General features: G+C 48.6%; 1 protein-coding gene across 1 annotated transcript in view; it reads right to left on the reverse strand.

Annotated features, from left to right (window-relative positions):
• Positions 1 to 14,430, reverse strand: part of LOC135912729 (uncharacterized) — a 70,573-nt gene that overhangs the window by 42,627 nt on the left and 13,516 nt on the right. The window contains exons 3-5 of the mRNA XM_070525637.1: positions 7,319 to 7,510; positions 4,834 to 5,025; positions 1,806 to 2,018 (exon numbers count right to left, since the gene is read on the reverse strand). Of these exons, the coding sequence (XP_070381738.1) occupies positions 1,806 to 2,018; positions 4,834 to 5,025; positions 7,319 to 7,412 (499 nt within the window). The 5' untranslated portion in view covers positions 7,413 to 7,510. The remainder of the gene's footprint in view (positions 1 to 1,805; positions 2,019 to 4,833; positions 5,026 to 7,318; positions 7,511 to 14,430) is intronic.

The following is a 14,430-nucleotide window of genomic DNA, read 5'->3' on the forward strand; positions in this document are numbered from 1 at the left end:
GCTCGGCATGCGAGTAAGTGGGTGGGGGGGGGGGCGTCAACGAAAATTCAAACGGCCGATTGCGGCGCTGCTACACACACATTTGAGAGGGTAGTAAACAACATTATTCTTCCAGACAACTTTAGATAGTAACTTCAGGAATTGAAGTTCACTGGTAGCTTTGCAAACCACTGTAAATCTTCCAAATTCTAAAACCGCTTCAGCTTCCTTGTGCTGCAAGAGGACTCGGGTGCTTATATCACCAGGCGTGAGTGACTCAGCGATGAACACCTGATAGTGGGTGTACCAGTGCAAAGTGTGAACTTCTCTCTTCTTGCTCATCTTTCAGCCCCTTTTCCCCAGCGAAGGGCAGCCCAAAATGGATGCGACTTGGTTAATCTCCCTGCAATTCCCTTATAACCTTTCTGTCTATCTCTCTGGTGCGACTAATAGAACAACAGTAACGGGCATGACAACAACGGCAACGTCGGCAGGACGAACGCTGACAACGGCGACTGCGCCGACATGACGACCGCTCTGGCGGCGCCATGAGGAGCGACGGTGTCTACGACGAAATGGTGACGATGTCACACAACAGAATGGTGACTTGTCAATGGTGACGATGTCTTATGACGGTATGGGGACGATGTCACACGACGACGTGGTGACGATGGTAATAGGGACGATGTCACACGACGGAATGGTGGAAATGTCACACAACGGAATAGTGACTTGTCAATGATGACGATGTCTTATGACGGTATGGTGACGATGTCACACGACGACGTGGTGACGATGGCAATAGGGACGATGTCACATGACGGAATGGTGGAAATGTCACACAACGGAATGGTGACTTGTCAATGATGACGATGTCCCACGACGACATGGTGACGATGTCAAAGGGACGATGTCACAAGACGGAATGATGAAGATGTCACACAACGGAATGGTGACTTGTCAACGGTGACGATGTCACACAACGGAATGGTGACTTGTCAATGCTGACGATGTCCCACGACGACATGGTGACGATGTCAAAGGGACGATGTCACAAGACGGAATGATGAAGATGTCGCACAACGGAATGGTGACTTGTCAACGGTGACGATGTCACACAACGGAATGGTGACTTGTCAATGGTGACGATGTCACACGACGGCATGGTGACGATGTCACACGACGGAATGGTGACTTGTCAATGGTGACGATGTCACACGACGAACAATGACACACAGAGGAAGCTGTCGATCTGAAATTGCGCTTCTTGTGTCAAGTTAAGCCCGAACGCATCTAAAAGGCAAATCTGAGGCAGACCTAACGCATCTAAGGCATTTAGGGCGCGAACGGCGTCTGCGCATAGAATGCAGCCACGTAACGCGCAACTATTTAACGAGGATGCAGCAACAACCTACGTGCATCGAACGTCAAGAACCACTTACGATAACGTAACATTTTAATTACATGCCGCGCGAAAAAAACATATTTTCACGAGTTGTACAGACGAATAATACCGTTGTAACCCAGCTTAATTTCACGTGAGAACGCACTTGTTTTGTAGGCTAACATCGTCGATATCTCGAAAGAATGTGCTTATTTAAAGAAACTGTAGTGATGTTAGTATGATTGCTTACATCATTTAATTAGTCATTTCTATGGTGTACTCTGGCTGGCGCAGCGTAGCCTAAGTCGCTTTTGCGCCACAAAACAAACGAGCAAGCAAGCAAACAAACAAACATAACCCTAAGCAATGATGTTGGAAAGAAGAGAGAGAGGGGCGAAGCGGTTGAGGAGGGGGGGGGGAGGAAGCGGTTGATGCACGGTACCTGGTATGCGACACACTCCGAGACAGTCCTTGTAGGCGCTGGCGTCCTTGGCGACCGGACCGCGAACGCAAACGCCGCACGAGTCTCTGGTGTACGACGGCGACGTGGGCCGGGCCGAGCTCGACACCTGGCTCGCCAGGCAGATGCCACGACAGTCCCGGTGCTGGGCCAGCAGCTCCTTGTCGGCCGCGTACACCTTGCTGTGCTTGCCGTCTGGCAGCGCGGTGGCCGAACGACAACAACGGACAAAGGGAACGTGTTAGTGGCGCAGAAGTGGACACAGCCGGACTATAGTGTCTGTATACTCTTAAGCCGTATGGTGAGCGCACTTGTACACGCTGACGCAAATATTACATTGTAAACTCGTAAATTCTGCGGGCACGACACCGAGGGAGAAAGGGTGGGTCCGAAAGCCCCCCCCCCCTTTTTTTTTTCAGGCAATTGCCTAGAACTTACAAGCAGTGGCAGACTTAGAGCAGCAAAGTCCGGCAAACAAAACGTTGCTTTCAGTTCACAATGACTTTTTCACCTGTTGAATGTTTTGCCTGCCTCTCCAACTTACCTGAGTGAATTTGCTCCCAATTAGGTACCCGTCTTGCATCATTTCGCCATTAGAAAGCTTCCAACGGATGGTGCGAAGATCGACGAGCAATTTTTTTTTGCCACAAAATTTATTTTTCGTGAAGTTTGACACCAAATTCGTGATATCGTAAAACGAGTTCAAATGTGTGAAATTTACGGGAAATTCGGCAGATATGTACTTGTTCCACTCATCTGGCTCAGCTTCGCTACGTTCAACACCAGGCCGTCCGCATTATTGCTTTTCAGTTCACTCAGATACAGCGCATCGTCCCTCTTGCAAAAGCATCACGTTTCTTTAAAAAATTGCGTTATTTAATTTAAGTAAATCAATCACTGTTTACAAATCACTTTACTCAAACGTTCCTTTAGACATTTCTAACACAAAACTACTTGATAAGAATGAAACTTGGTTTGCATAAGCGAATAACTTCCTCTAGCTAAAATTAGAATTAATTAGGAAAATTCATTTCTTTCTTCTAAGCCCTGTCCTTCTGTAACACAAGATCGTTTTTCATATAGGCACTCCTAAAAGGGTTTATTTTATTTTTTCTTTCTTTGTAATTATATTTTACTAAAGTGTCCTTTAATGTGATTTGTGCGTGTGTGTGTTTTTTTTCGTTTACAATCTATAGTTCTAAATAAAATTACGTTACTTTACTGTACTCTTTTCTGCGTTGTGTTAGTGCTCGTTACTCTGATCTGTTTGCTGCATTTGCTTAAGCATGTTTGCTTCTTTAGCTTTAGTGACGATTCAGACAAAGAGTCATAAAGAAACAAAGTTTATCACCCTTTCTCTTTCTTAGTACAGAAGGTACCCTTACAGCCTAGAGCTTTCGGACTTGTTCCTGTGCATTTTGTTACTATGTTTATTACCCAAGATTGAATGAACTAAGTGCTTAATAATATGATTGTGATTTAAAACGTGTCGTATAAATGTTGAAACAGCGCTTATCAACCCTGCGCTGCAAGCTTAAATAACACCCGCAAAGCGTGTGAATTGTATGGCTACGCGCATTCGCCTCTTATTGGGTATTGGTATAGTTTTTTATCACGCTAATAGAGACCTTTAGCGTGTCAGCTATTCCGGCAAACCGGGGCGGTTTGGGCGGATTACCGGATGGTCGGGGGCGTAAACGTGAGAGGCCGGAGCGGTGCAGCCGCCTGGCGCTGTAGAGCTCAATCAGACAAACACAGAGCTAAAATTGTAGTAACCTACTTTATTCTGCTTCGCTGCTGGTTGTGTTCAATTGTGTTCACAATTACGCCGCTGTCGAAAACTTGCACTACAGCTAAGAAGAATATAGTGATTGGCTCTGTGTTTAGGTGGTTGAGCTCTGCACCACCAGCTGGCGCCACCAATCTGGCCGCTCACGTTTATGCTCCCGACCATCCGGCAATCCGCCCAAACCGCCCCGGTTTGCCGGAATAGCGGGCACGCTAAAAGTCTGTAATTTCAGAAGCTTCGGTAAGCCGGCAACACAAAACAGCGAATCACAGTATAATCTGCCGCGGGGCATGCGTACTTTGTTGAGCAAAAGGTAAGTTTTGTGCAGGGGCGGTATATTCTCGGTCAAGCTGGCCGGTACTGTCACCTTCGCGAGATTTCGCGCGACAGCCACCGGACGCCTTGAAGTAGACAGTCGAAAGCGTTCTTAGGAATGCGCGAAGAACGCGAGCTCGGCTACAGCGCTTCCAAACGCTTGCGGCCGTACACATGGGGGCGTCCGGTGCCGAATGAGGCGAAACCTCGCGAAAGCGGTCGTAACCTCGACGGCGCCAGCACGGTGGCTAGAGCAGCGATACTTTCTCACAGCAGAACTGCTTATTGTCCTAGTTAGTGCCTGCTAAAAGACATGTTTTTTGCCGCAAGTTAGAACACACACAAAAGGAAGACACATGCCACCCGTTTTGTCTTCGTTTTGTGTGTGTTTTAACTTGCACCAAAAACATGTCTGATAATTTCTTAGTCGGCGAGGCAGCCGACGACGACCACACGCCAAATCACGGGGGGAGGCGGTAGGCAAAAAGAAGTTTCGCTTAAAAGAACGCATTACAAATACATGCAGTGGCGAACGGCGGTAACTGTGTTCCGGCTTGGGCAGCAGCACATCATCGAGATCAGCCGCCACCGAGCCGGCGCTGATTGCCGCCGCACAGGGGTCGAATTAGAGGAGGAGGGAAGAGAGCAAGGCTCGCGCCGTGCGCGCGAGATGGCTCCTGGAGCGCGCGCAGCTAGAGCAGCGCGCTGGCTCCGACTGCGGAGCTGGTTACGGCGAGGGACAACGGCGAGGCGCGACGGCGACGCGAAACCCAGGTACGGGCGCCAAACAGCTGCGTTCTAAACGAGAAGCACTGCAACAACAATAATCTTCCACTGCGCGAAGGGCTTCCGGTTCTCCAGCACTTGAGCGAGCGGGGACGGACGGAGCATCGTCGTTCTACTCACAGACGCACTGGCCGGAGCATGGCTCGACGTAGGCGCCGCCGGCGCACACCCCGTTGCAGTCCCTGCGCGCCGTGCCGCCGCAGGCGCCCCGGCAGTCGCGGCCGTGCGTGCGCTCCAGGCCCGTGTTGCCGCCCACGCAGTAGCCGCACGGGTTGAGCCAGGCGCCGCCGCCGAAGCCGAGGCTCGAGCACTCTGCGCGTCGCAAACGTGCGGGTGGAAACACGACGCACGGGGCAATTAACTCTACGGCCGGGTGGCACTGCATCGCGCGTGACTGGCAACAGGAACGTTGCAGGTGACGATAATGATATTACAGGGGAACGTGCAATATTACTGAACAATGCAGGGTGTTTATTTTTCTTACGTGACATACAGAATTAAGAAAAAAATCACTTGTGGCAGATGGCATAATTTAGTCTTCGAGCTGGGTTACTCTTGAAGAGGCGGACAATATAAGTGCACACGAAATCTAAATGCATGATTGAGTAATTAACAAAATGTCAAAAGTTGTGTTTTTAACAAACGGACAACGGCGACGACACAGAGCGTCCTATCTTCCTTGTCCAATGACCTTAAGCTCTGTTTTTTTTCATTTTTTTAGATGCTGCAGCCCCGTTGGGACTATTGTAAGAGTGAGGATAACATCACGCACGAATTGCAGAGAAAAAATAATCGATCAGTAACTACGAACGAAACTCGCCTGGCAAGGCATTCCAACGTTCACACCAGCGTACCAATGGTCACGTAAACACTACCCGACCGTAATAGTCACTACTCCCAGCCATTGCATCTCCTCGAATGGCGCTCGATTAAGAAAGTCGACGGAAGGACGAGAGTCCCGACTCCGGTTGTGACTACCGCTGTCTAAAGCGCACAGAACAGGAGGCGCCTCGGCCTATTTTTTTTTCTTCTTTCAAAACAGTGCGTCACGCCCACGGCGAGTCAGCCGAGACTTCAACGCGCGATGGTGGCATGGCACGCCATCCGAGCCACCAACGCACCGCGCGAGCAAGTCAAAGCCGTCAGTGTTCTGAGCACGCAGTCGTAGTGTATGGTATCACGTGACTTCGTTCGGCGTCACGGTCGGTTTCAACGCCACTCATCGTCCACGCTATAGGGTGGCTACCCACGCCACGCGAACAGAACACCCGGCCGAGAGAGGCATTAATCTTTCTCTCCTTGACAAGGTCCCGTTGCGCCTCTTCTCCGGCTGCCCATCCAATTGAACTTAAAGCCGTCGGCATATCACGAACCGATGTCCCGTGACTTGTGGAGGTAGCTCACGCCACAAGACCGACAACACCTTTTTTTGCCGAAAGAGGACAAGAAAAAGACAGGCAAAAGATTGACCAAAGGAGGGGTACCTCCGGTTGACCGCCCTTGACCGGGGAAGACGAAAACGGGGCAGAAAAGAAGCCTTTCTTTATTTGGGGGGCGAGGGGGGGGGGGGTTAGGACGCAGTCGTTAGTGAGTGTGGTACGTAAAACGTCTTGTGGATGCTGCAGAGTGAGTGTGGGCACTTAGCGAGTGTGGTAAGTAAAACGTCTTGTGCGTGCTGCAGGTTCTGTGTGGGCACTAGGGTATACACAGGATTGGCGTAACAAAATACATAAGCTACATTCATTCACGCATTGTAAAGCTTACATCCCTAACTTATGTTAACGCTAGTGGGAGACTTACGGTCTAATTTTGCAATCGGTCTCACTGCCTATTCGTAGTGGACCTGTTTGACGAGGCAATTTGGGCGCCAGGTTATATATACGCACTTATCAAAGTGACGTTTCTATACCTCGTATCTCTTTTGCGATTAAGTGCACACTGTGGCGAAATCGCCAAACACACTTCGAGTGTTCTTCTATATACCTCCAAAGTAGGTGAATACCTCTAAAGCAGGCGAAGTCTGCTTACAAAGTCCCTTGTATACTTTTATATGTAACCACGTCAATGCGGAAAAAAAAAATAAACTGATTCTGAATGCTATAAAGAAATACGTGACGAATGGTGGGATTGAACCTCTGTCTTCCAGTACACTACCAGCTCAATGATCTAACCATCAAGCCATAAGCTAGCGCTCTGAGACGCTGGGTTAGATTTCCCTGCCTTAGGTAGCGGCCAACATTTATCGCCAGACAGATACCTAGAAAGTATATGAGGTCTGCCTATAGTGTTATCGCACTAGAAAAGAAAAAAAGTACCGCGGCAGTAATGCGGCGTGCACAGTATTCAGTAAAACCTCGTTATAACGAAACGGGATATAACAAAATAATGGTTATAACGAAGTAAGTGAAATTCTCATTGAAGTCCCCATGAAGATCCATAGCGTAGTACACTAAATAACGGATATAACGAAGTAATTCTGGCTCCCTCTTCAACTTAGTTATAACTCGGTTTTACTGTATAGTAAATAAGTCTGTGTCGAACGCCTATCGCACAAAGAAGGTGAGTGGGGGGGGGGGGGGGGCTCTTCTTGGGTTGTGCGACTCACTCTCGTCAGCCCAGACGACTTGCGGGAGGAGGGCGCCGGTCAGGACGTGTAGCACCAGGGCCAGCGTCCACTGGAGAGGGAAGCCCTGGCGCATCTGCGGCACATGCGACCTCCGGCCGACGCTCGCTCACCGCATGTCCCTTGGACCACGTGGTTACGGAGCCTCCTTGTATATTCTTTTTCGGTTGCAGTCTGGAAAGAAAGAAAGAAAGGGTAAACACCGTTCTGTCATAGCCTCAGAAGTCCTCTCTGGACTGTTACGCGTGGGGGATCTGACTGGTCGACGAGACGTTTGAAAGGACACTAAAGATGAATGTGAGGATAAGCTGATTTAGGGAATTGCATTCCTGCAATAGCATGACGGCCACTATTGCCGAGAGATGAGACTTAGTAAGCTGTAGAAGACGTAAAGATCGGTGGCAAGGCCACCGTGATGTTCCTGCGCCAACCCGCAATGACGTCATTGTTCTTGAGAACGTCTGCATGGGAGCATGTTAACTGTTTAACGCTAAAGTAAGGACTACATTTAACTTTAAAAAGACCCAATAGTCAACCGGGGCAAGTTGTGAAAACGCTTTCTACGCCTAAAGAAGATCCCAAATGCAAGAAAATATATTTGAGTTCATGACGTCACGCTAAACAACCGGTTCGCAGGAAGATGTAGATTTGAAGTGATCAAGAGTTGGCGGACGAAGCAGCACCAGCCTGGAGCCAACATATAGAAAAGTGGACTTGTCATCATTAGCAGGGCCCCTGCAATATATTGAGGACAAGTCCACTGACAGAATGTTGGCTCCAGGCTAACGCCTCCCTATTTCGCCCAATGTTGGCGACGTCACATTAACCTGGCTTCCCTGAGATTTTAGCGGTCAACTTCAGAAAATATCTACGTTCAGTGACAATTTTGTTTAGTTTCTCTGTCAGGTGAACGAAAATAGCGTTTTGAAACAATACTTTACGAGTACAATCTAATGCAGTGTCCCTCATCGCCCCTTCTATGTCGTCAAGTAATGCAGTTGTTACGACATACGCAGCTGCAGAGGCGCTGCCAGTTGATATCGACCAGCTGGGGTTCTTTAACGCGCACCCAACGCGCTGCATACAAGCGTTTCCGGCGCGCCATTCTCTCTGTGCTCAGATTTGGCGAGCACGCTTTTTGTGGCTGGAATGTTCTGCATGCGAAATGAAGCTAGCTCGTAGAGCCTTACCCTTACTCGAGGGAGGCCAGCACTGCCTTCGGTGTATCGTGTGCATGCATCGCACTTTAAGCCCCCGCACAGTGCGCTGACTTCTCAAAGAGCCCACGGAAACGCCAACAGCAACCGTAGTACGGATATGACTCGCTCATCTGCAACTGGTACCTCATCAGTAGGAGCACTGCGTTTTAGAGTAGGAACAGCATGCTGCGATTATTCGGCAAGCTTTGGAATTTCTTTTGAGAACGGGCAGGGGGCGGGAGGGGGGGTTGTTACAAGCTATAAGCAAACTTATAGCTTGTAAGCCTTCAGTCTTAGCCGCGCGAAAAAAGAAAAAAAGAAACCTAACAGCGATAGCTCGTCACCTCGGTGCGGCTTTCTAGCCCAAACATATGAGTGGTTAGCGCACGAGAGCAATTCATAGTTGTCTCCATTAGCGACGCCACCGTCGGCCTTACGGCGCGCTGCATCCAAGCGGTCGGTAGCGGTGTGTGTCGGGCGCTCCGTGACCTGCGACGCGCTCTCGCCGCTCGCCTCGCTTGGTTGAACTTCGCATGTAACGACAACGCATGACACGGCCGTTGCGCGCCGCGGGTGATAAGGCCGTGCCGCGCCACGAACGCTGCCTCCATCTGGCGCCGTTAGAATGCCACCGCAGTCATGCAGAACACAAGAGGCGCCGACTTTTTTATGCGAAGCATATTACGAGGGCTCAACCCAGCTCCTCAGGCGCGGCGGTGACCATGAAATCACGTGACACCGTGACGTCACGACAGAGGAGAAGTGGCTTTGGCTCAACTCTTGCAAGACGGGCTGGGTGGGAATCGAACCAGGGTCTCCGGAGTGTGAGACGGAGACGCTACCACTGAGCCACGAGTACAACGCTTCAAAGCGGTACAAAAGCGCCTCTAGTGAATGCGGTGTTGCCTTAGAAACGCGCTGTTTCTAAGGCGTGCGTCTCTTGCTCAGGCGCACATTTCGTTGCCGCGCCGAACGCTGCTTTGCTCGACGCTCACCGCGTCCAATGCGGGGCGCGTAGTCGCTGCCCTGTAGCCCATTGTCTTACACCCCTTGGCGGGTCGACGGGAACGCTGTCGCGTTCCACTCTTGAAGGCGAAGAAGTAATGCATGAGTTGTTTCTTCGTCTAGCCGAACCAAATATAGCCAAGCAACAGCAGTTCACCAGGCTAAACAGTGGTTCAACAACTAAAATAAAGGCTAGTATGCTTCGCATCCTGGGCTTAACCTTACCTAAGCCACAGCCATTTTTTTGTTTTTACAGCGTCAGGCTGGTAAGAGCATTTATAGTGCAAACCTTTTCCGTCCTCTCCTGCTTACGTTTGGTTTGCTGCCACGTGCGAACAAGTCGCGTGTGACATGTCACGTGTGGCAAGTGCACGTGACATGCCACGTGCACGTGCCACACGTGCACGTGGCACCATAAGCTGTTAATTTTGCTCGTCCGTGCTCGAGAAACAGGATGATGCGGGATGCCGTCTTAAGCGATTGCAACAGGATAGTAAAGGAAAGCTTATCAGCAAATAAGTACGCCGGAAACGAGTATTCCTTGTGCATACGTTCTGGCGAGGGCCTTAAATTGTGTGTGGCAAAAGCTCAAAACCACTAATTAATTTACAAATACGCAGTGAGCATTCGTAGAGCCGTCAGGCGCTTTGGACGCAGGCGCGGAGCCTTCTCAAAGTTTATCAGTCCTCACGGAAGCATATGTAGACACGTGCTATACCCTGTGAAGGCTCCAGTTTTAGCTGCCCTTCACGGTGGCCCAGTGGCTATGGCGTCACGCTGCTAAGCATGAGGTCGCGGGTTCGACCGCGGCAGTCGCATTTCGATGGGGGCGAAATGCAGGAACTCTCGTGCACGTAGATTAAGGTTAAAGAACCTCAGGTGTGTCACAATTATTTCGAAGGCCCCGCTACGGCATGACTCCTAATCAGATTGTGATTTGGGCCAGAAAAGCTCCAGGATAATTTTTTTCCTGGCGTAACCTAAAGAGTGCATCTAAAATCCTTGGCCGTGCTTAGCGATCCGCTCTCAACCAACGCTATTCTTGCTGCACACTAAGACTGCCATTGATCTGGTAATTATCTATTCATTTGCGTTTATTTTAAACAGATGTAGCTGTTCTGTCTTTTTTTTTTCCAATTCTCATTGTGTCTGTCAATACTCCACATGAAAAGAGCCATCATCATTATCATCATCCCTATCATCATCGCCACGTACTCGTGGCAATTATAAAGAAGAAAGTATCAAGAAAACAAGTCACGCATTTTAAGTGGAGTCGGAAAAGAAAGTGCATTGCACCCAAAGACTAGAGTATTTGCACCTATCTACAGTTGAGAACGAAAGTCTAGAGGTCATGGTATCCGAAACAAAAACAAAATAATAACAATAATACATTTCTTCAGGCACAGTCCGTGCAAAGTGAAATTGTTTTAATACGCCACATTGGTATACCAGGCGTACGTAGGTTTAACCATTTGATTTCAGCCTTCATACCTAGGCTGTGAAGACAACGGCTTATTTGGTAGCACATGTGGTCTTCAGACTATTGCTCGCTACTGTACGTATACCAACTGCAAATCGCATAAGCACCGCCAAAGACGCGCTCAGGTGCTTGATACTTCAACAGGAAACAAGAGGTGAAAACACCGTCGCGACATCGCAGGAGACAAGAGAAGTGCAAGAGGAAGCTTAACAACGATGTGTCTCCATAGTTGCGCGATTTCATCATTATGACTTTTCAACGTCAAAGATTGGGGCTATTTAGTATTGCATTTCGAATCACTATCACTGCTTCGCACTCGGGGTAGAGCTGTTACTCTTCCTTTTGATGTTTTTCAGTCGTAGATAATAATATATTTGGTACGCTCGATGCGCTTTAAAAGACGTCCCTGCGCGCATGTGTGACCGCGACTCCCGCTAAACGTACTCGTCAGTTTCGGCTTTCCCTCATTATTGGTCGTCGTGTGAAGAAGCCCGCTTCTGGTGTAGCGTGCCAGACATGGTCAAACATCTCCCTCCCTCCCTCCCTCCCTCCCTCCCTCCCTCCCTCCCTCCCTCCCTCCCTCCCTCTTTATTTATTCAAATCAGGTTACACGATGTCGAGCAATTTATACCGGTTACCTTAAGCTTTGCTCGTAAATGCGAGCCGGGGAACAGCCCGTAACAGATGTCGCTACAAAAGGGTTGCGCTAGAAGGTCACGTGACAATGAAAGAATAGCCGATTGCGTCGTTATTGTGGTCGTGCCCTTGTCACGAAGGACAAAACAGTAAGGTGAATCCAGCAAGAACTACGTTAATTATCGCGATACACTCTGTTAAACGGGCTCTGTGATCGTACGACCTTATTAGAGCGCTTGGCCATCCCGCTTCCCAGACACCGTCATCGTATCAGCGTACAACATCTAAACGAGCGAGTCACGAATATAATGACGGGCCTCCGCGAGGATCCACCCCATCCCGTGACACAAAGCGGTTAGGCTTTGTTACACTACATGCTGCGTGCGCTCCGGGGTGGTGCAGTAGCGAATGCTGATAGCGCAGACCCGTCAGAGTCCGCGATACGCCCATCGCGTGCGGGAGGGCCACTGACCTCCTGGCACCGGTCTTAACCTATCAAGCTATATAACGAAGTGCGGAAAGGGCCTTCTTCTTCTTGATATCTCGTAAACATAGAGATTATCTTGTTACTCGGGATCACTCCATTGCAGTCTGCACCCTCCGAGTCAATTTGCAGCTGTTCTCTCATTAGTTTCTCTCTCTCTCCCGCCTCATATATCTTTTGACCGCGAATAGCGGTTAATGACGCTATCCTCGCAGAACATATCCTTCCATTGCCGCCTCATGTCGCTAGCTTAGGGATTATCACCTTAGATCACCGTAGACCAGCTGCAGTAGCCCAGATGCTACGGCATCGCACAGCTGAGCATTCGAGGTCGCAGGTTCGACTCCGTCCACAAGGACCGCATTTATAAGGAGTCGAAATGCAAAAAAAAAAGTTCGTGTACCGGGAATCAGGTGCAAGGGCATTGAGTGCAAGTAGAGCGTCCACCAACTAGCCCCGTTGATTGCTTTACTAAAAAGTTTAAATTAATCCGGAGCCACCCCCCCTCCCTGCCCATTGCGCCGCGCCTCATAATAGGATTCTGGTTATGGCACGAAACATTCTAAAAGGTAATTCTCTCAACCTGACACGCCTTTCAATATGCAGCGAAAACGTTTCATTTCGACTAGGAGTTCTCGAAAGCGTGAATAAGTAAACTCAGACACGTAAGCGTAATCGAGATGACGGTTATATAAGCGCCAGTGCGCACATATCTGGCCCGCTGTTTCATGTGCGTTAGTCACAGCCGAAGTTCGGATATGCATGTGCGTTTCAAGGAAATGTTTAAGAGCACCGTGCGCGTGATAGCGAAACACTGGTCGCGACGCTGCCCTGAACAACATGCACCGGCATTCCGTGACGTCATAGATGCTGACAGCGTCTGCTCAGTTCTAGTGTACAGTTTACCAGTAAAAGAAGGGCTACACTGCATTCTGAAGAAAACTACGACTCAACGTGGCGAGTTCGGATAACTTTCCCTGCTCGAGAGCCGGCCTTCAATAGCAGAAAACACTTTTTGAAGTCCGTGACGTCACACTGACGTACCAACGCTAAGCTTCGTGCGTGAAATTCAAGAAAGCGTAACAATGAATTGATTACATCCTAAGTGGAAAGGCTGGGCGCTTTGGTCTATGTTGCATATATGGGAATGGGTGGAAAAAGAGTGGCCAAAGTGATCATGGTCGGTCAGCTGCCCACGTGAGCCAATTAGGCCTAATTTTAACCAGTAATACCGGACAATTTACCACCCGATTAAATGAAAATACAGTTTTACAAAAATATATTATCCTTCTAAATTCATTCAGAATTGTCTTTAGCGTTCATTCAAGTAACGTGGGCGACATGGTATACAGTCTTACAAGGAATATAGGTTCACATGAAGATAGAGTGATTAACAATGGTCGAACTAGGGATGCCACCCTGACAAGTCTAATTGTCAATAAATAAATAAATAAATAAATAAATAAATAAATAAATAAATAAATAAATAAATAAATAAATCAAACAAACAACTGAACCTTTATGTCCCACGACATTTTTGTTCAACGACTGTTGACCACATTCCTTGGATTTGACAATACCGCTAGACTATGTATTAGTCAACAACACGTGTAAGCCCGTAAGACCACAAGCAGCGTATAGAGAATCTGTACTGCTCACTCACTCACTCACTCACTCACTCACTCACTCACTCACTCACTCACTCACTCACTCACTCACTCACTCACTCACTCACTCACTCACTCACTCACTCACTCACTCACTCACGCACTCGCTCGCTCACTCGCTCACTCACTCGCTCACTCACTCACTCACTCACTCACTCACTCACTCACTCACTCACTCACTCACTCACTCACTCACTCACTCTCACTCACTCACTCACTCACTCATTCACGCACTCACGCACTCGCTCGCTCACACACACACGCACACACACACACACACACACACACACACACATACACACACACACACACACACACACACACACAAACAAACGAACGAAACATCTGTATAAACTCTATAGAAACAGACAAAAATTGTTAGTAAATGACTAGAAAACATCATTTTCAAACAAATCTCCTTTCTCAGTTGGTTCGGAACCACAAACTATTCCCACGTGCTAATAGATAAAAGCAACGAAGGCAAATACTCCGATGCAGTAATCAAACGAACTAGTGAGTAGGAATATGTTCCCTTATTTTTATATTTTGTGTATGCTTTGAAGTTAGCGCTGCGAAGTGCGCAACAAAAAAATAAAATAAAGCGGAGATGGTGAAAAAGATAT

The sequence above is a fragment of the Dermacentor albipictus genome, chromosome 9 (assembly GCF_038994185.2).
Source record: "Dermacentor albipictus isolate Rhodes 1998 colony chromosome 9, USDA_Dalb.pri_finalv2, whole genome shotgun sequence".
NCBI lineage: Eukaryota > Metazoa > Arthropoda > Arachnida > Ixodida > Ixodidae > Dermacentor > Dermacentor albipictus.